The 22112-nt window shown below is 49.6% G+C and overlaps 1 protein-coding gene across 1 annotated transcript in view; it reads left to right on the forward strand.

Annotated features, from left to right (window-relative positions):
• The first annotated feature begins 7043 nt into the window (after positions 1-7043).
• tnrc18 (trinucleotide repeat containing 18) overlaps positions 7044-22112 on the forward strand; it is a 40886-nt gene continuing 25817 nt past the window's right edge. The window contains 6 exon segments of the mRNA XM_067232772.1: positions 7044-7120; positions 8861-9195; positions 16474-16614; positions 18060-18164; positions 18266-19769; positions 19771-20159. Coding sequence (XP_067088873.1) covers positions 8988-9195; positions 16474-16614; positions 18060-18164; positions 18266-19769; positions 19771-20159 — 2347 coding nt within the window. The 5' untranslated portion in view covers positions 7044-7120; positions 8861-8987.

Here is a 22112-nt window from a genome sequence, read left to right on the forward strand (position 1 = left end):
CTGGTAAATGAGGACCTGGGAGAAGTAAAGTAAATATGTGTCCTGTCTCTGGAGTTCACTGCTCATACAGTGAGTCTGTCACTGTGTCACTGTGTCGCTGTGTCGCTGTGTCGCTGTGTCGCTGTGTCGCTGTGTCACTGTGTCTCACTGTGTCACTGTGTCGCTGTGTGACTGTGTCACTGTGTCGCTGTGTCGCTGTGTCGCTGTGTCGCTGTGTCGCTGTGTCACTGTGTCTCACTGTGTCGCTGTGTCGCTGTGTGACTGTGTCGCTGTGTCGCTGTGTCGCTGTGTCGCTGTGTCGCTGTGTGTCACTGTGTGTCACTCTGTGTCACTGTGTCACTGTGTCACTGTGTCACTGTGTCACTGTGTATACACTCAATACAGTGAAAACGAATCATTCTAAAAGCACTGCTTTTTCACCTTGCTTAAGCTGAGATATGTGATTGGATATCAGATCTCTGATAGATCCCCGGTTCTCCCTTAAAAGAGAGGGGATCCAGTAGATCACTCTGTCGAGGCTGAGTTCTGTCATCATCAGCTGCTGTTAATAAAGAGATCTTTTATATTCGACTCCAAACTGATGTGCCCATGGCAACACTATAAGAAGCTGTAACAGGAAGGGCTTGACCAGACACAGCTGTAGTGTGGGCATGTGTCCAGCAGGGGGTGGAGCATCACTGTGAAACACAGGCAGACGGACCAAATCAAATGTAAACGCAGGAAATAAAGACGGATGTTCAGCTTTATTTTATTTTTTTATTCCCTCCCAGCGCTCTAGCGGAGCATCGTGAGAGCACGTCATTAACGCCTCTTATACGATTCTGCTTTCATTCACGTGTACTTGATGGGCGTACTGTTCAGCCAGCTAGATAACAGACATTTAACGCAGACATGCTTAACATAGAACAGGGTTGAGCTGTTAATAAAATAATGGGCTCGTCGTGTCCATTCTGTTTCTTCCTCTTTCCTACACTTGTGTGAAATCACCAGGACAGGGAAAAGCAGGTTTCCTACACTTGTGTGAAATCACCAGGACAGGGAAAAGCAGGTTTCCTACACTTGTGTGAAATCACCAGGACAGGGAAAAGCAGGTTTCCTACACTTGTGTGAAATCACCAGGACAGGGAAAAGCAGGTTTCCTACACTTGTGTGAAATCACCAGGACAGGGAAAAGCAGGTTTCCTACACTTGTGTGAAATCACCAGGACAGGGAAAAGCAGGTTTCCTACACTTGTGTGAAATCACCAGGACAGGGAAAAGCAGGTTTCCTACACTTGTGTGAAATCACCAGGACAGGGAAAAGCAGGTTTCCTACACTTGTGTGAAATCACCAGGACAGGGAAAAGCAGGTTTCCTACACTTGTGTGAAATCACCAGGACAGGGAAAAGCAGGTTTCCTACACTTGTGTGAAATCACCAGGACAGGGAAAAGCAGGTTTCCCTGATGTGGACATATAGGTTTGACACAGCCCAGTTGATTTCACTCTCTAAAACACACAGGAAAGTGACCTTGAAACTGTGTGTAGCCTATATATATGTCATCTGTGTGTGTGTGTTGGGGGGTGTCAACCTGGGAAAGCTAATTTTGGGTGTAGCTGCGGGGCATAGTCTCTAGTGTGTGATAGAGAGGCTGATCATTACTCACTCTGCTCCACATAGAGAGGGTTAGGGAGAGGCACAGGGGGATGGAGGACAGTAAAACAGGAGAGAAGTGGGTGAAAGACAGCGAAGGAGGTGAAGAAGTGGGGATGGAGAGAGAGAGACAGAGAGAGAGAGAGAGTGAGGGTGTTAAAGACAAAATCGTGTGGTGGTTGTTGTCTTTGCTTCTCCACCAGGTGGCGATCTTGGGTCAAAGTCCATCTAACTCCTGCCCTTCCTCCTCCCCCCCCTCCTCCTCCTCCCCCCCCTCCTCCTCCTCCCCCCCCCCTCCTCCTCCCCCCTCCTCCTCCTCCCCCCCCTCCTCCTCCCCCCTCCTCCTCCTCCCCCTCCTCCTCCTCCTCCCCCCCTCCTCCTCCCCCCCCTTCCTCCCCCCCCCCCTCCTCCTTCTCCTCCCCCCTCCTCCTCCCTCCCTCCCCCCTCCAATCTATTTTCTCCTCGTTCAGGTCAGCAGTACTGATGACCATGAGCTTCTGTTCTCTGAGTGTCAGAAACTGTGTCACAACTGTGTGTGTGTGTGTGTGTGTGTGTGTGTGTGAGAGAGAGAGAGAGAGAGAGAGAGAGAGAGAGAGAGAGAGAGAGAGAGAGAGAGAGAGAGAGAGAGAGAGAGAGAGAGAGAGAGAGAGAGAGAGAGAGAGAGAGAGAGAGAGGACAGTGTGTAGCCTGACAGTGTTTCACTTTCTTTAGCACATCAGTGAACATACCTGAAATGAAAAGACTGTGATGTATCATTCAGTGTGTTGTCAGCATGAATAATATATGGCTAATTGATATGCACTGGGTATTCTGATACACACACTGTTCTACCAGAGGGATATCTCTAAGCTAATATTTGTCAGATGGATTGTCATTCTGCATACTAACTTCAGGTGTAGTACAAGACACAGGAGAGAGTCTGAGAGTACAAGGACCAGAGAGCAGAAGAAAGGTGAGAGAGGGAAATATAACAGAGAGAGATAAACATAGAGAAACAGAGAAAAACAGAGGGAGAGAGAGATAAAGGGATCTGGAAATAGAAAGGACCCATCCAGTCCCTCTTCTTCTGCTGCTGTTTCCTCTGCAGTGCAGCCAAGACAGAACGGCTGCAGATCCTAGTCTGAAAACAAGTCTTTCAAACGCCCCCTCACACAAGTCACCTATCACCCGGGCAACACGAGCCCTGCGGTGTGTGTGTGTGTGTCTCCTGCCTTTATAAACCCACACAGCTGGGAGATAGCAAAAGGAGAGGTGGGTGTATTCAACATTAATGAACTAAGATCTCTCTTTCACACACGCAGAAAAAAATCACACACACAGAAAACACACACACCTCCCTCACAATGCTCTCGTCACTCTGCTCTCGATGTTCAGTGCAAACTCTCCTCACTGCCAATGAGAGCTCTGCTGTCTTGACTTCAACCAATCAGATCAGCATGTGCTGACACACCCACTGAGGGCTGTGTGCTGTGATGGAGGGGCTGTGGGTGTGTGTGTGTGTGCGGCAGCATTCACTCTATCTACATGAACATCAGAGGGCTGTGTAAAGTGGCAGCCTCATGTTCTGCTGATGGTGGTTCTTCAGTGGATCAGAGTTCCTCTAGAGTTCCTCTACTCTGGTCCTCTACTCTGTGTGAAACTGGAGCACACACTCACCAAGGTCACATCGCAAAGGACTCATACACAGTTTAGTTTGCTCCAAACCACACAAACTGAAGCAGTTACATCTTTGTAGTCAAATTATTGTCCTGGAAACAAAAAATAGGCCCATCTCTCTTGTCTGTTTGTGTTCAGTACTCCCCATAACAGCCTAGTGCCCAACACACCACACCTCTCCTCCTCACCTCTCCTCTCTCACCCTCACCTCTCCTCTCACCTCTCTTCCTCACCTCTCCTCACCCTCACTTCTCCTCCTCACCTCTCCTCACACCTCTCCTCCTCACCTCTCACCCTTACTTCTCCTCACCTCTCCTCTCACCTCTCCTCACCTATCCTCTCACCTCTCATCCTTTCTTCTCTCACCCCCTCTGGCTTTCTTCTATTCTCTCCTCTTATACCCCTTTCCTCTCCTGTTCTCCAGTCCCCCTCCCTCCCTCCCTCCCGTCCCTCCCTCCTCCCCTCCCCCCCATGCGTCACTGTGGTTGGTGTTGATTGACAGGTACCTCATGGGGCGGGTAGATGGAAGATGTTGATGTCAGTCATCTGAGTGGCCTGTTTGTTCCATCAAGGGGTCAGGGTGAGAGGGGAAGCAGGCCTGTGTGTGTGTGTGTGTGTGTGTGTGTGTGTGTGTGTGGAGTGCAGTGACGGGATGTGAATCGCCACACCACACCCTCACATCAATCATTCATAAATATATTTTTCTCCCCTGGCTACCCAACGTTTCCAGCTGTGAACTGACCGACTGAATGTGTTCAAACAATGTAGAATAGCCTTTATTCTCACCCAGTAAGAATTCTGTCTGATAATAAGAATGATGAATATGTGCAAGTAAACCTGTGCCTGCTCTCCTGTCTGAGTGTGTGTGTGTGTGGCAGTTGGTGGTATACTAACATTTCTTTACATAGGCCTTTTGTAAGTAAAAATCGTTACGTAGACATTTCATGTGAACATTTGACCCAAGGAAGAGCGCGTGTTCAGGTGACTCTGGTTGCCAGATAATTTACTTGATCGTTAACTGATAAAGTTCACTCACATAACGAGGACACACTAACAGCTGCATATCCAATTCCTGTGGTTAGCGTGGGTTTATCAAGCGCTAAATATGAGCAGGCCTACTGGGAGAATATCAAATCACAGAACCTTATCTGTAGCTGGCCAAATTGTGTCTTAATGTGGTTTTTAAAAACGACAACAATTACAAACATTCCACCCAGGCCCATTTTGTTATTAGCGTGTCAGGTTACAGCAGCATAAACTCTCTCAATGCTATTTTAATAAGGTCCTAGTATACGTGTGGAATTTCAACTATTTGTTGAATCAATAAGTGTACGTTTCCGCTAGAATTTGCTATGTTAATTTAAATGTGTGCTATTAAATCGCCAATGTCACCGGTGAGCAGCAGCGCGAGCAGCAGCGCAAGCCCCGCCGTAGCGGAGCAGCGTGGGAAGAGTGCCTGGACCGGGAGGCACGGGAGGCCGCTGGCAGGGAAAAACGAAACCGGTGTCTGGCGTAATCTACAGTACCCGCAGAGACTTGAGTAATCTTCGTAATTAGTGGCTTTACAGCATGTAATAATGGACAACCTTCCATATACACACCATAATTATAGACATTATAGACGTCAGATATGGTGGCTATCGATAAACAAGTAACGTTAAAAACTATTCTATGGTCGCGGGCATTTCAATGTTGACCTTTTCTGTAGGCTACATGTAGGTAGTAGCCCGAAATCATGAATCAAATACAAATGCGTAAAAGGCTATTAAGAAATATTATCAAAAGAATTAGTGTGAGTGATCATGGGGATTTGTAGCCTATTTGTAAACTATAATGCGATGTCATAAATGTAGGTTTGAAGGCTTGTTGTTTATATTCTTTGTTGGTTTATTCTGTTTATTAATGCTTACAATGTAGGATATTTACATTTTCATAGGCCTAATGGTGATACAAATCAATTAATTACATGAGAATCAATAACATAATGACTCAACAAACGCAACAACGTATCATTGCAAAGTATTTGCAAACGTAAGAATTTAATCAACAAAATATTTTACATGAGCTACCCACCTTAGGCCACACTAGAGTTGCATTTCATGATGTGCGGAGAAAAAAAACGATAATGATAAGAAACTCATCTTCTCGCGCATGAAGGAAAGGCAACAAAGGGCCTCATGTCAGTCTGCTGTCTGAGATCCCGGCCTGTACGAGAGGGAACAAAAGCGTTTTCGCCACGGACTCTCCGCGAGGACATCCCTCAGACCCCTGCCTGGTGATTCTTTCCCTGGTCCTGCGAGGAGCCAGGCGGAGCGAGTAGAGGGGTCAGCGGGGTGAGAGTGTGGAGCGTCCGGGACAGCTCCGTACTCGTTCGTCCAGTCTGGAGCTCGCAGCATACTCGCATGCACGGTCACAGCGGTGCCAGGTTCGTGTCGCCGTTTGTCCGTCCAGTCTCTAATTGTTGCCTACTTGATCGGTTGTTTTAATTAGACAGAGACTGTTACTGAGATGAGCCGGTCTCGTCTTGGTTAGTAATGGCTTCTCCTAGTTCCATTCCCGTCTCGGTGTCCTTCTCTCCCACTACTGTTCTATCGCGGGGGTGGGGGTACCTTGAAACCGTTTCACGGGAACTTGACATGGGTATTTTGAAACAGCCCTTTTTTTTCTTTTTTTTTCTGGATCAACATTTTTGTAACATTGAAATGCAGAGCGGTTAAATCAGAAGGTACGTGTGGACTCTAAGCAGGGAGGCCCCCTAGCCACGCTAAATATATGGAATTAATGTGAGATTTTTGGACGTGGATTCACACGTTCTGTGTTATAAAGGTCGTCACCCCCTCGCTCTCTCGGTTCTGCATAATGGTCAGAATGAGTCCTCACACTTGATCTTCTTCTAATGCTAATTCCATGTTCGGGCCCCGTGCTGGCTTCTCACTATGGAAACCCTATTTGAGTCAACCACCCCACCTATGTTTTGTCATGTCTTGTGATCAATCACGGGTGTTCATAAATCTTTGTATTGTTTCGTTTTGGGAGGGGGGTGGGGGAATAAGAAACGCTGCTGAACTGTAGCCTACGTATTAACATATAGGCTACAGACTGTTAAGAGTTGTAGCCTATAGCCTGCCTAGCTACATCCAGATAGTTCAGAGACTATCTGATGGTTGTAGTTTCTGTCCCCTGTGTGCAGGAATGAAGCAGGAACTCAACCCTTAAAACATGGTCAAATCCACAGGCCAGTTCAGCTTAAACTGGAGGCTGAAATATACATGGTTTATTTTAATAGACCGCCCTTCATAGGCTAGGTTAAAAAAATAAAAAATAATAACGCTTCCCGCCTATCTGTCAAACCTGACTGGGCAGAATATCTGATCTGCGTTCACGATCGTTCCAGTCTATTTGAATCAGTGCGGAATAGGGGACTTGCCTGGAAACCGCCTCTCCCAAAATTCCCTTTACTTGTTTTGATCATTCATCTTGAAGGAAGAGGGGACCTTGAAACGGCTCAACCTCCTTGGACCATAATTGGTTTTATAGAACTGGCGAGAAGCCAAAGTGTTTACATCGAGGCGATTGACACTGTTCTCAGCCAATCAAAGAATTTCCCGTGGAGTGTGTCGCTCTGGGTGGAGAGGGGCGGGCCTTGTAAAACAATGCTTGTTTCATTGCAGAAGAGTTTACAGAAGCGCGAGGGGGGCCTCATCCCCCAATGTTATCCCATAGCGTACCTTCGGACAGGCCTGTAGCCTAATGGACTACTCCAAATCTTTTCACAAACGCTCGGATTTCTTGAAGATTTAAAACATCTTCTTCTTCATATTTTCCTGTTCAAGTAAGAGGACGACATGTTTTCTGAAGCGGTGTCATACCGTCGATACTTATAAAGCTGATACAATTCTGTTATTAGCCTGCAAGCTATGTTGTTGTGAAGTAAAAAGGCGGGGAGCTGGTCCCAGCGCTATAATTCGGAAACAAAATAGATTTGCTGTGTCTTGAATAGAAAGCAAATCCACCTACTCTCGGGACATTTCCTTCCAGAAAGTTTTAACGTAGCGAGTTGTTGGTAGAACCGAAAACTTTGAAACGTGGCCGAAGCAGCCTTTCCTTCCGAGACTCGAAACTATTAGAAAAAAACAATTCACCGACCTGTCATTGCCTTTATAGAATTGATTGTAGAATTATGTCGGATAACCAAATTCTCCTAAACATAGCCTAATTTCCAGAGTCTTTATTTGGTTCGCCCGCCCGTGTAGGCTATCACGAGCTATGGTGTGATCTAGCAGCCCGCGGCTTGTTCACTTTGAAGGTTAATTCTTATTTTAAACTTAGTCTACTTTGGTTAAATATGTTGCTCATTAGTTTTACATTTAACTTATCTATAACTGCTATTGTTCCAAACTGTGGTCAATTAAGCCGCCTGGACTTTCTGAAATGTAAGAGTGGATGGCTAGCCTAAACATTTGCTTAGCCAGTGCTGTGTAGCCTATGGACTGGAATGAGTTTTAATTGTATTTAATTATCTCACACTTAATCAAAACATGTGTAGGATATATAGGCCTATTGCTTAAGCACAATGAACAGTACTTTATGAAGTAGCCAAAAACCGTTAAGGTTTTGAAATGGAAATAACTCGACAAGCTGACCGCCTTCGGTTCTCGATGCCTTCATGCGTCTGCTTCTTACTTGCCTATTTTCATTAACACGAATAAAACTGAATTAACAATAGGTTAACTTGCAATTTGTTGTAAATGGTGTATTATCCGTCATCATATAAAGAGCTGTGGCGACTTGTCTCGGTTTATATTTTTGGCCTAAATCCTTAATCAAACGTTACCGGGGAGTTGGGCGAAACAGCCCAATATAAACGGGCTGTTTTGATTTCTCTATGGGCTGCACCCGTGTCTATGTTTGACACATTGCCTTAAATCCGCATCAATAGTGAACTACACACCACAAACCCACCTTATTAACACTAGTCAGGTCAACCCTATTTATTTTTAAACAGTTTCAAATTTATATTTGATGCTCCTTAGATATTTATGTGTAGGCTATTAGTTTACATCGGGAATCGTTGTTGTTTATAACCCTACATTGTTCATTAGACCGCAGGGTTTTGACACAGAAATTAAAATGTAGCCATGGCAATGTGTTTTAACTGGGGCGACTTGAATCTAAAGGCGGAGAGCGTCCCTGCCTCTCGAGCTAAATACGGCGAAGCTTCTGTGCCTGTAGCCCAAGAAGCGTAGCCCTGGAACGGCTGAACGGTCGGGTATGTGGTGGGGGAGGAAAAGCTTACGGTTCGAAACTCATTAGATTAGTTCCTTATGGAAGGAATTGTAAACGACAGCAATATAGATTAAAACCGAATATAGTCTTGAGCTCTCTGCACGTTTCAGCGAATGTACTAAATTTAGTTTTTAAAGTGTTTTTCTAAACTGCGTCATTGGCCGTTTAATGGGCCGAGCGTTCCACAGAAAACGACGAAATCCTCAAACCATCTGTTTACTGCACTTTGCTCAATCTCACCTCTTGTCGATTCTGTGTCAAATTATTTTTCCTCGTGTTTTTATAGGTCAGTGGGATGTTTGAAAAGGATTCGGATTCGCTTGGAGATCTAGAGGTATTTTAGCCCAACCGTGGCTTTTTCGGAATATCCAAAACGGACAGTTTCTTTTACATAAGTTTACCCGTTGTGGATAATGGATGGCAGAGATTTCGGTCCCCCCCGATCCGTCCACGTCCCACCGCCGCTGCTGGCTGGGATCGCCATGGAGTCTCACCGACTCGGAGCCGCTGCTGCAGCCGGGAGATTCCCTCCCTCGCCCGGCCACTTGGGCTCGGGGCATCCGCCGCCTCTCCATTCTGGGAAATTCATGCCATCGGCCATTAACCTACATCAACATCATAGTAAGTGAGCTATGTATTTGACCTGCATGAGCAATGCCAGTAAGTTGAATGGACAGCAACTGCTTCAAGATGTACGGTCACTAAAATACCACAAATTAACTTAAGGTTGCAGAGATGATTACAGTTCAGTGTACGATGAGCGGTTAGGCTTTACATCAAATGGCTGTAAATTGACTGTTCGAAAGAGAAGCCTTTTAAGTCCCCCATTCCAGAAAAGTCGGGCCCTGGACGGGGTAAGTGACGAGCTCAAATAGACAAACACAGTAAGATTTTACACGTAAAAATATGAAATTCGCTGCTTGTGTTTTGCTCTCGTGTTTGGTTTGTAATAGCCGAGAAATGGTTCTACCGCAGGCGCTACGAAACACACACCCAAGCGGGTCTTGTGGATGTGATGGATCTTGTCTCATTGGTAGCCTAGTGCTGTAGTACAGGTCAGTGTAAAAACACTGTTCTTCAGTGGATTATTAGTCTTCCTGGTGGGAGTGAAGTCCTAAGTGTATAAATATGTGTGTTTTATGCGTGCTTAGAGCTCTGTGAAGACAGGTGTAAAAAAAGAAAATCTGATAAGAGCACAGAGCACTCCTTGCGCTGTTGGGAAGTGATGTGTGTGTGTGTGAAAGAGAGAGCGCAAGGGTATATTGCTGTGGTAAAATCAGCTCTTTCTGAACTAGGCCTTCCGTAAGGTTGACCAGAATCAGCTGGTCTCCGCTTCTCTGACCATGTTTATGTTGTGACATCCCTATCACTGCTTTTGTGCTCAGTAGCACCAGCTGTGTGTGTGTGGGGTTGTGTGTGTGTGTGTGTGTGTGTGTAACTGTGAGCGTGTGTGTGGATGCATGTGTGTTGAGGGGGTGGGGTGGTCCCAGCTGAAGATGGCAGATTCTTGATTCTCATCCGTCAGGCTGTTTGAGAGCTTGCTGCTCCAGTAGGCTCTCTTATCCATGGACCCTGTATGATGTCTTGTATGATGTAACACACACACACACACACACAGACCTACGCTGGCAGGCACACACACACACACAGACATACATAAACACAGACGTACGCAGGCACAAACACACACAGACGGACACTGGCAGACATGCAGGCAGGCACACGCACGCACTGGAATAACATTATTTAATACTCAGATAAATCGGGATCAAAACTGGAGCAACTGGTGTGGTGTGTTCATGATAAAATGTGTGTGTGATGGAGAGAGTGCTGGGAGTGCATTTTTACGGATTTATTGCAGGGTATCAAAGCCAAAGTGATGGTACTTTCACTGTTGCTCTGGTTCTAAAATGACCTGGAAACATTGGTCTGTTTAATGGGCCGATCTGTGTGGAGGAATCGCTTTTGTGTGAGGGTTTGTGTGTGTGTGCGGAGAGGAGTTTGTGCGTGCATGTTTTTATGTGTGTGTGTGAGGCCATTTTGCTGCAAGTCCTGTGTTAAAAATGAGCTTAAAGCGTTCGCTGTGAAAGCAGCTAAGTGTGGGGAGACAGGACGGTTGTAAGATGTAAATGTGTTAGATACTGCCAGTCCAAATAGGCTGTTCCACCACCCCGGCCTCCTCCCCCCACTGCTGCTCCCTGGGAAAGGGGGGTACGCAGTCTGTTCTGCCCACACTGTGACCCTCTCTCTCGCTTCTATCTCTCCTTTGAACAGGAGTGCTGGTCCACCCACACTGAACACACTGCCCTGTGATACAGGCCGTTAAGCTGTACTGAAGTATATCGCTACCAAAACCATCTACTGTAGCTGATCGTCATATTTGAAGGGACTTAGGGAATGTGCTTAGCACAAACATTCAAAGTGTTTGTTGTGGACTCAATTCTCTGTCCAAGACGCATGGCAACGGACAACAGAAAGAAACGACAAACTGAAAAACAGATCCTGCCTGTGTCCCGCCCAGCTGTCCTGCTCCCAGGCTAGACCTGGGTCCAGAAGCCCCCACTGACCAATCAGACAAGGACTGGTATGTCCAGGAGACCTCCTATTGGACAGGTGCTGGAGCACCACCATATTGAAGCCATCTGTCGGGAGGGATTGATGCTGGGGTTGGTTCTAGTATGAGGAAAGTGCCAACTCGGCGAGCTAAAGCCTAGCACTATCCTGGGCCTTTGGAAGACTGTTAATCTCTTTAGAGATCACAATGGTTGGTTATCCCCCAGTACAGCTTGGTATTTGAACCACCTCTGTTACACATACACGCACACAAGCTCTCTTTTTCTGTGTGTATGTACTAGTTTTCTACGTGTGTGTTAGAGCTTGAGCTTGATTGCGTAGGCATGGTAACGTGGGATTCTTCTGGTTCTGTTACAGTTCTCCAGAGTCTTTCCATACTGAGATTTATTCCAACAGCCACATGAATTTATACATGGTTAGATAAATCTGCTGGCTCTCATAAACGCGCACACACACACACACACACACACACACACACACACTGGACTTCCCCTGTTTCTTCCCCTTCTTTTCCTGACCACCCATTTGCTCTGGTGTTCATGTGTGCTAATGTGAGCATGCCGATTTCATGTTGACTGGATGTGTGTGTGTGTTTAGATGTGTGTGTTTGATGCACCACAGACATGTCGTGTTTCAGATTAATTGAATCTTTCAGGGGAGAAAACAGGCTCCTTAAGAGAGCACACAGCCCAGCCTCCCTTCTACAATAAACCTGTCATGGCCAGACAAACGACACACACACACACACACACTGAAGACCTGTGTGGGAAAGCTGTGTGTGTGTGTGTGTGTGTGCGCGCTTGTATGAGCATGTTATGGCACGTAGAATACCCAGAGCATTAGCTAACAGCATATTATATACCCTGTACTATCTTAGACCCTGTACTATCCTAGACCCTGTACTATTCTAGACCCTGTACTAACAACCTGGAGCAGAACTGAGCTGTCAGGTCACATGCTAAAAGGTACATCCACAGTTGGATGTGGGGGGGGAGGTGTGTGTTTGTGTGTGCACCTTTTAAGAATATCCATTTGTGTCGGTACGTGTGTGCGTATTAACATGAGCGGAGTTAGCAACTGTTTCCACCTAGAGCCGGCCAGTTAGGAGCTGTGGTAGACGTCACACAGTGTGACAGTGGCGGCTCCCCTTCCCAGATCACTGTCACCAGAGTTTTGACATTCCTCAACACACACTCACACCTGCACCTCATTTGCCTGATTAGATGTTCGATCTATATATACCAGCTTAGCCTGTTTCTTCACTGCAAAGTGTTGTTAGTTAGGTCTTACATGCAATACTGAGCGTTACTTATCTAAGAGATTTATGTGTACCGAACCTTTGTTTTTGCCTCGACCATTCTTCTGCTCTTCCCTTTGGATTTTCTAGAAACGGAGATAACAACCCCTGCCTGAAATCTGTACCTGCTCTGTGCCTAGTGATGAAGAAAGTGTTTTGTCCGTCTCTTCATAAACGGAGTGACTAAGTTCAGTTGAGTTCTGGATTTTAATAAGTATTTATCAATCTGCAGATTGGGAGAGAAAACCAGACCTCTGACAATAAAATGACAACACAACACCAGGCTTAGGTCTCAATCATGTGAGGTCCTCCGGCTCTGAAGGCCGGAGGACCATCTTTTATAGGGCACAGGAATGTAAACATAGATAGTGACAGTCAGGCAGTAATGACGTTACAACAGTCTCAGAGAAAGAGATTCACAGCTCCCAACACATGACCACTCAGACTAGAGAGATCATAGTTGGCGCTTGTAGTCATGACAAAGGACGTTTACCCAGTACTGTCTCCTGATCACGAACATCTATTAACCCTGACACATAGACACAATCTACTCTTATTAATAGCAAGCTTACATGAGAACATACTAACTAGTATCCAATAACTAGTTCTGTTGATTAGTGAATAATGAAAGCACACAGGAAATCGCAATTTCTTTCAAACTAGTCTCTGAAGTTCCTGCCAGCCACTGTTACACCCAAGCCTGTGACCCGAAGGTAGCCTTGCCTACCTTGCTGTTTGCCTGTTGATGACCTGTGCCTGTCTGACTACTCTGTACTACCATTAAAAACCCGCACTTGGATCGCTACCACTTCTCCTGAGTCCGATCATGTCACACAGGAGGGTCCTAATGAGAGAACGAGGAGGACCTCCATCCTGAGAGATGCCCCCCCGTTAACTCTGACCAGCACTGATGGGGCTACTGATGGAAGGCAGTTACGGGTGTGTGTGGGTGTGTGTGGGAAGCCTAGCTGATCTAACCTGTGTGTTTTGAGACAGGTACACACACTATTGGGAGTGTGTGTGTACATTATAGGCGTATTGTGTGTGTCAGAATGTTTTACAGGCTCTGGCAGCCTGCTACTACCAACAACGGAAACTCGCTGTTTTTGAAGTGTGTGTGTGTGTGTGTGAAAGAAAGAGGTGAGGAGGGGGAGAGAGGGAAATAAATAAGTAAAGGGGAGAAAGGGAGAGATGTATAGCGGAGAGAGAATGAAATACATTTGACAGAAATGATGCCCCCCCCCTATCTGCCTCTCTTTCTCTCTGGTGGTGGCAAGAAGGCTGAACTGTGGATTGTGTTTTTCATCCTAACTGTGTGTGTGTTGATCATTTGTGTTTGCTGTAGAGCCAGTGGTGCTGCTGAGATTGATCCATATTGTTGTGGGGGCTGTGTGGGTGTGTGTGTGTGTGTGAGAGAGAGAGAGATCCTGGTGTTTAGCCTGAGTTGGGAGGAACGGCTGACATCCTAACAGCGCTGTTCATAGTGAGAGGAACTGGGATCAGCTCTCACCACCTAATGATGTCATTATGTGCCGTTAGTTCCTGTGTCCTTTGCTGCAGGTGGTGCGTTTATCTTAAAACACACACTAGGATGTATAATACATTACTATAAATGCCCAAACACCTAAACGAATGTTCTGAAACCTGTCTCTCCTGTTTCACTGTCTTCTCTTCTGTTATATTCTCTCTCTTCTTCTCTTCTCTCTATTCTACCTCTATTTATGTAGCTCTCTCTAGAGAGGTTGTGTTGCTCTCTGAAGAGAGAACCTCACTTGCAGGATAGCACACTGACTAGCATGAATTAATGGTCTGTGTGGGCGTGTCACGTGTGTGTGTGTGTGTGTGCACTCCTGCTGGGTTTCACAGTGAGGCTGAGTCAAAGGGCATTCATTGAAAACACACAAAATTGTTTGCACATGTCGGTGATCACACACTCATGCAGTGCCGCGAGTATTGAGCTCTGTGATTTATACACACACTGCGCGCACGTGCGCACACACACACTTCACATCTAAATCAGTTTTTAATAGGCCTAGGAATTGAATGTTCCACCTACACAGTGTCAGAGTACAGAGGATACTACATAACGAGTGTGTGTGTGTGTGTATGTGATTATTCGGAAGGCTGTGTTTGCTGTTGATTTAGAATGCAGGGAGTGGTTCATTGTGTGTGCTCGAGCTCACGTGTGTGTGTGTGCTCGAGCTCACGTGTGTGTGTGTGTGTGTGTGTGCTGACGGACTGCAGTTTTAATGCAGTGGTTTAGATTCAGAGATTCTCTTGGAGCACAGCAGGCCTTTAGCATTCCCACAGGATGAATACAGATTGCTTGCGCACGCACACGCGTGTACCAGTGCAGGGGGGGGGTGTTAGGATCATGGAAGGGGGGGCCGTTAGGATCATGGAAGGGGGGGCCGTTAGGATCATGGAAGGGGGGGCCGTTAGGATCATGGAAGGGGGGGGCCGTTAGGATCATGGAAGGGGGGGCCGTTAGGATCATGGAAGGGGGGGGGCCGTTAGGATCATGGAAGGGGGGGGGGTGTTAGGATCATGGAAGGGGGGGGGTGTTAGGATCATGGAAGGGGGGGGGGTGTTAGGATCATGGAAGGGGGGGGGGTGTTAGGATCATGGAAGGGGGGGGGGTGTTAGGATCATGGAAGGGGGGGGGGTGTTAGGATCATGGAAGGGGGGGGGGGGTGTTAGGATCATGGAAGGGGGGGGCCGTTAGGATCATGGAAGGGGGGGGGGTGTTAGGTATGCGCCGAATGTTCGGCAACCGAAATTATTCTGGTAAACCGAATAAGTGAAAGACCGAGAAATGTTACTGAACAAATACGTTTTTTATGATGTGATCATGCGGCACCAGCGCGGAGTGCGGCGCACGCACGCTTTGTGGACGCAGCCGACGCCAGCTGTGAGGAGGCGGAGTCAGAGTGTCCCAGACAGATGCAGAATGACCCTGGAAAAGTTCAGTTTGAAGTTAAATTTTGAATAGATATTTAGACAGCCAGTGTTTACGGTCCGTCAAGACTGCTGAAGAAGTAGGCTAACTAGGCTAGACGATTATTCATCTGTTATGGGTTCATCCACGTTTAGGGGGGTCAGGTGGCTGAGGGGTGAGGGAGTCGGGCTAGTAATCAGAAGGTTGCTGGTTTGATTCCCGGCTCTGCCAAATGATGTTGTGTCCTTGGGCAAGGCACTTCACCCTACTTGCCTCGGGGGAATGTCCCTGTACTTACTGTAAGTCGCTCTGGATAAGAGCGTCTGCTAAATGACTAAATGTAAATGTTTAGATGGACTCTTAGATGTTCGCTTTTCAATGTAGGCTACTTTTTAATGAACTGTTTAGTTTTAGGCGTACAGAGTAGCCTACGTTACATTCTTGAGGATTATTTGCACAAATATTTTAAGCTGTATTGGGCTTGTTGGCATAATGTCTTCTAGAATGTAAAAGAATTGTTGAAAGACCTGGAGTAGACCTGACCTGCTGTTCCCCAGAGATGCCTGTCAGGGTTGTGTGCATGTAGCCGAGTCAGCCTTCGGCAAAGTGTTTCATTATGTTCGGTTTTGGACAAACATATTTTCGTGCATCCCTAGTGTATACATAAATATGAGGTAATGGTAGATTTTGGGGGAATTGAAACCTCTGGCTGTGTCGTATAATTTTTGGTTTCAGCTCGTTAGTCATCAAAGTTGTGACGTTTGATTGTGATATATTGTGATATGTTTGTTGTCAAAGTACATTTATATGTGATTATACCAGAGAACTGCATTGAAACGTGGTTTATTGATCTATTTCACACACACACACACACACACACACACACACACACACACACACACACACACACACACACACACACACACACACACACACACACACACACACACACACACACACACACACACACACACACACACACACACACACACACACACACAGCCTGTGAGGCCTGACCTGACTGACCTTGGTGTTTCCCTGTTTGGTTTGTGGTTGTGCTGGTTGTCATGGTAACTGTCTCCTCCTCCAGACGAGGCCTTCCCAGCGGCCTCCAGCCCCTTCCTGGCAGGCTATCCTGGCCCCTCCCCCATGACCTCTGACCCTGCGTACCGATCAGCCAATCCCAGCAGCCTGCAGGTGTCTCAGCTATGGGCCTCCCACTCTCACGAAGGTAACACACACTGTCTTACACACACACACACACACATACACACACAGGAGCGCACATGCACTTATCCACAGACTAACTGATTCATATAAAACCCCACCCTTTCATGCAGTATTAGTGTGTCAGTGCCCAGGGCTTGGGAAGGTCAGTGCTTTAGAAACCTTCCCCAGTATTCAGCCTCCGCCCTGTGTTCCGCTGCTTCTGCCTCCTGTCTTCTTCTTCTTCTCTCTCTTCTCCATCATGGTTCTCCCCTCCTTCTCTCCTTCTGGTCTGCTCTGCCATGACAGCGCCCCCCACCTGTGCTCTGCTGGCTCTGCCTCAGCCCGTCTCCCCCCTGGTCTCCCCCCTGGTCTCCCCCCTGGTCTCCCCCCTGGTCTCTCCCCTGGTCTCTCCCCTGGTCTCCCCCCTGGTCTCCCCCCTGGTCTCCCCCCTGGTCTCCCCCCTGGTCTCCCCCCTGGTCTCCCCCTGCCTGTACGAGCAGCAGCTCCACTGACCACAGTCTTTAGAGACATGGCCTACATATCTCTCTCTCTTACTCTTCTTCCACTCTCTTCGCCACTCTCCCTCCCCTCCCTCTCTCCCCTCCCTTCCTCTCTCATCTCGCTCTTTCTCCACCCTCCCTTCTCCTCTACCTGTCTTCCCTCCCTCTCTCCTCCTCTCCCCCTCTCTCCTCTCTCTCTCCTCTCCCTCCTCCTCTCTCTCTCCTCTCCCTCCCCCTCTCTCCTCCCTCTCTCTCCTCTCCCTCTCTCCTCTCTGGCAAGTGTCCAATGCTGCCCGTCTCTCTCGCTTGTCAGTGTGCAGGAATGACAGGGACGTCTCTGAAGTGTCTTCGGAATGGTGTGTGGGAATGCCCCCACACGCACACACACAAGCACACGCACACACACACACACAAGCACACGCACACACACACACACACACAAGCTCAAGCACACACACACAAGCACACACACACCTCCGTTTGGTTCCTGGCATGGCCTAGCTAGCGGTTAGCGTTAGCCTGACCGTCTAGTCCTGCTTCTATATTAAGACCTGGTCTCTGGGAGCAGCAGCTGCCTCACAGGCAGACTCCAGTCACATTGTGTGTGTGTGTGTGTGCTCGCGTGTGTGTATTGGTGTCTGCATATGCGTGTGGGTGTCTGTGTGTCTGTGGATATACTGGCCTGTTGTGTGTGTGTGTGTGTGTGTGTGTGTGTGTGTGTGTGTGCATGTGTGTACGTTTACATTTAGTCATTTAGCAGACGCTCTTATCCAGAGCGACTTAAAGTAAGTACAGGGACATTTCTCCCGAGGCAAGTAGGGTGAAGTGCCTTGCCCAAGGACACAATGTCATTTTGCACGGCCAAGAATCGAACCGGCAACCTTCAGATTACTATCCCGATTCACTAACCGCTCAGCCACCTGACTCCCCCCCCTACGTTGTGTCATACTGTGAGTTGTCTCTCCAGGGTACCCTCCCCTCCCTGGTGGTTTGTACCCCAGTCCCTACCTGCCCCTGGGGCATCTGGAGCCCCACTCCCTGGCTCAGCACCCTCTCTATGACTCACACCAAGGTCAGTGGTGCCCACTCTCACACACACACTCACACACACACTCACACACACACTCACACACACACTCCTGGTTCTAATGTTGTGTGTGTTTTGTTTTCCAGAGGGTTTCTACCTGCCTGCGTCCATAAGCCAGCCCTCCCGCCACCCCTCCCAGGCTCCCCCCGGTGCCACGCCCCCCCAGAGGACCCCCCGAGAGGCTCCCCCCGGTGCCACGCCCCCCCAGAGGACCCCCCGAGAGGCTCCCCCCGGTGCCACGCCCCCCCAGAGGACGCCCCGAGAGGGGGGGCGAGACAGGCCTTACAGGGTGGAGAGGTCCAGAGAAGAGACCCATCAGAACAGCGTTGTAGACCTGACCCAAGACAGCAGGACCGAGGAGGATCGCAGGGCGAGGAGCGGAGAGAGGGAGAGAGACAAAGAGAGAGAGAGGGAGAGAGAGAGGGAGAGGGACAGGGAGAGAGACAGGGATAGAGAGAGGGAAAGAGAGAGAGACAGGGAAAGGGAGAGAGAGAGGGAGAGAGACAGTGAAAGAGAGAGGGACAAAGAGAGGGATCAGGGCTGGTCCTTCCACTCCCAGCCCCTGCCCACTTCAGGTGAGCCCCGACCCAGAGCTCCCCCCCAGCCCTGCTTCCTCCCTGGGGGGTGCTTTACGGGCCGCTACCCCGGCCTGGAGCCAGACAGCAGGGGGGGCCAGGAGGAGGAGCCCAGCCCAGCGCCTCTCTCAGACGGGCTGAGGAGGAACGACTCGGTGGCCACACCCCTCGGAACCTTACACGCCTCCTACAGGGCCCCCCCCGCCGGCCTGCCCCTCCCCCGCCCCCCTACACCACGGGAGCCAATCAGGGAGCAGCGTGTGAGCGCACCAACGTACGTGCCTTCCGTGGAGGTTTACGAAGAGAGGGCGGGGCCTATCCAGATCGCCTCACAGGCGCGGGACAACAAGCAAGACAAACACAGAGAGAGGGAGCGAGAGAGGGAGCGAGAGAGGGAGCGAGAGAGGGAGCGAGAGAGGGAGCGAGAGAGGGAGAGGGAGAGGGAGAGGGAGAGAGAGAGGGAGGGGGAGAGGGAGGGGGAGAGGGAGAGGGAGAGGGAGAGGGAGAGCTACAGGTTTCAAGAGAGGACGATAATGGAGCCCACCAGTTCTTTCCTTACGGGTGAACTGTCCAATCAGAGAGAGGAGGGCTCTGTGATTCGCTCAAGCAGCTCAGCCATGAAGCGAGGCCCGCCCTCTGACACGTACTCCAGCCAATCCCGGTTCAGCCCAGACTCCCGAGACATGCCCAAACATGCCATGCGATTGGGTCTGGAGCGGGCGGGGGCGGAGTCCAAATGGAACCCCATCAGCCCAATGGCAAACTACGCTACAAGTCACATGGCCGCTTTGGCTGCCCAGCACGCACACACCCAGCCCTTCCACGCCCCCACGGCCCACTCACACCCCTCCCACTCGCCCCACACCTCACACACACCGCACTCTCCTCTCACACACCCCTCCCAACACGGACACACACACAACCCACAGGCCCAGCGTGGGGCTGAGGAGGGGCAACAGCGCCGGTACCTGGACCCCTCTGCCCTCTACCGACCCGGAGGTGGACCAGGGGGGGGGCCAGGGGGGGGGGCCAGGGGGGCCAGGCCCCGAGCCAGGGGAGGTGTCTGCTATGCAGAGCCTGATCAAATACAGCGGCACTTTCCCCTCTGACTCCCCGGGGTCCTCCAGACAGGAGGGCAGGGGGCCCTTTGGGGGCCTGGGGAGCATGAGGGGGGAGGCGGGAGGCGGGGGGGAGCGGGCGGGGGCGCTGAGGGGGGTGCCCCCCCAGCTGAAGAGGGAGCAGGAGCGCCCCGACAGCGCCCGCTCGTTTGGGCGGGAGGGGGAAGGGGAGGGGCGTCACCCGCCTGTGGGTATAGCGGTTGCCGTGGCGAGGCAGAGGGACAGCAGCAAGCAGAGCGGCCCCACAGATGCACAGAGAGCCCTCCCCCTGCTGGGTGGGGTCAAAGGTGAGGCGCCCCTCTCTACCCCTCTATACTCCATGTGTACACAGCAGCAACATCCAGAGGCTGATGTTACATCAGGAGGGGCTGTAGCGGCTGCAGTACAGAGTGGATACTGCAGTACAGAGTGGATACTGCAGTAGTGTTACAGGGTCGACTGGTTATTAATGTCATGTCTTTCTGCTCAGTACTCCTCCCATTCTACCACATGTTTTACTACACCAAGGTCATTCTACTACATCTCCCTCCCTCTCTGATATCTGTCTCACGGTCTCTCTCCCTCTGATATCTGTCTCACAGTCTCCCTCCCTCCCTCCCTCTGATATCTGTCTCACAGTCTCCCTCCCTCTCTCTGATATCTGTCTCACAGTCTCCCTCCCTCTCTCTGATATCTGTCTCACAGTCTCCCTCCCTCTCTCTGATATGTCTCACAGTCTCCCTCCCTCTCTCTGATATCTGTCTCTCTCTGTCTCTTTTTCTCTCTCTGTCTTTCCCTTATGGTCTCTCTCTCTCTCTCTATCTTTCCCTTATGGTCTCTACCTCTCTCTCTCTTTCCCTTATGGTCTCTCTGTCTCCCTCTCTCTCTCTGTCTTTCCCTTATGGTCTCTACCTCTCTCTCTCATCCCCTCTCAGTCCTCCTTTATGTTGGTTTATTGCTCTTGCCATACATCGCCCCAGGCCCCCCTGTGGCCTCCCTCTCTCCTCCCTGTCTCCCTCTCTCCTCCCTGTCTCCCTCTCTCCTCCCTGTCTCCCTCTCTCCTCCCTGTCTCCCTCTCTCCTCCCTGTCTCCCTCTCTCCTCCCTGTCTCCCTCTCTCCTCCCTGTCTCCCTCTCTCCTCCCTGTCTCCCTCTCTCCTCCCTGTCTCCCTCTTTCCTCCCTGTCTCCCTCTTTCCTCCCTGTCTCCCTTTCTCCTCCCTGTCTCCCTCTCTTCTCCCTGTCTCCCTCTCTCCTCCCTGTCTCCCTCTCTCCTCCCTGTCTCCCTCTTTCCTCCCTGTCTCCCTCTTTCCTCCCTGTCTCCCTCTCTCCTCTCTGTCTCCCTCTCTCCTCCCTGTCTCCCTCTCTCCTCCCTGTCTCCCTCTCTCCTCCCTGCCTCCCTCTCCTCCCTGCCTCCCTATCTCCTCCCTGTCTCCCTCTCTCCTCCCTGTCTCCCTCTTTCCTCCCTGTCTCCCTTTCTCCTCCCTGTCTCCCTCTCTCCTCCCTGTCTCCCTCTCTCCTCCCTGCCTCCCTATCTCCTCCCTGCCTCCCTATTTCCTCCCTGTCTCCCTCTCTCCTCCCTGTCTCCCTCTCTCCTCCCTGTCTCCCTCTCTCCTCCCTGTCTCCCTCTCTCCTCCCTGTCTCCCTCTCTCCTCCCTGTCTCCCTCTCTCCTCCCTGTCTCCCTCTTTCCTCCCTGTCTCCCTCTTTCCTACCTGTCTCCCTCTCTCCTCCCTCCCTCTCCCCCTCGTTGCATTAAACATGTCATTACAGTGCCCAGCTAAAAGCTACAAACAAGCTCTGAATCACAATAAGACTACTGGGTGTGTTGCTAAGCAATGGATCAGTCTTGGGTGTGTGTGTGTGTGTGTTGGGGGCGTTTTATTCATTTTCTTGCTTGAGCAGAGTGATTGGTATAATAGCATTAGTCTCTCGCTCACAGAGAAGGGCTGAATAAACAGTAGGAGAGAGGTGAGAAAGGAGGGAGAGAGAGAGATGGGGAGAGTGAGGGAGTGATGGAAGAGAGAGAGAGGTAGGGGGGATGGAGAGAGGTAGAGAGAGAGCCGTTTTCTGATGCAGAAAGGATAGCATTTGGGACAGGCTCAGCGTAACCTTGAAAACCTCAGCGTAAGTCTTCAAACCTTTCCTCTGGAGTCAGAGACTGTTAAAGTCTCTCTTCTATTTATGGAATGTACACACACAAACACACACACTCTAAAAGGTTGAATACACTTGTATAAAACCCCTCTCTCAACTCTGGTGCTTAG

The sequence above is a fragment of the Osmerus mordax genome, chromosome 3 (genome assembly GCF_038355195.1).
Source record: "Osmerus mordax isolate fOsmMor3 chromosome 3, fOsmMor3.pri, whole genome shotgun sequence".
NCBI lineage: Eukaryota > Metazoa > Chordata > Actinopteri > Osmeriformes > Osmeridae > Osmerus > Osmerus mordax.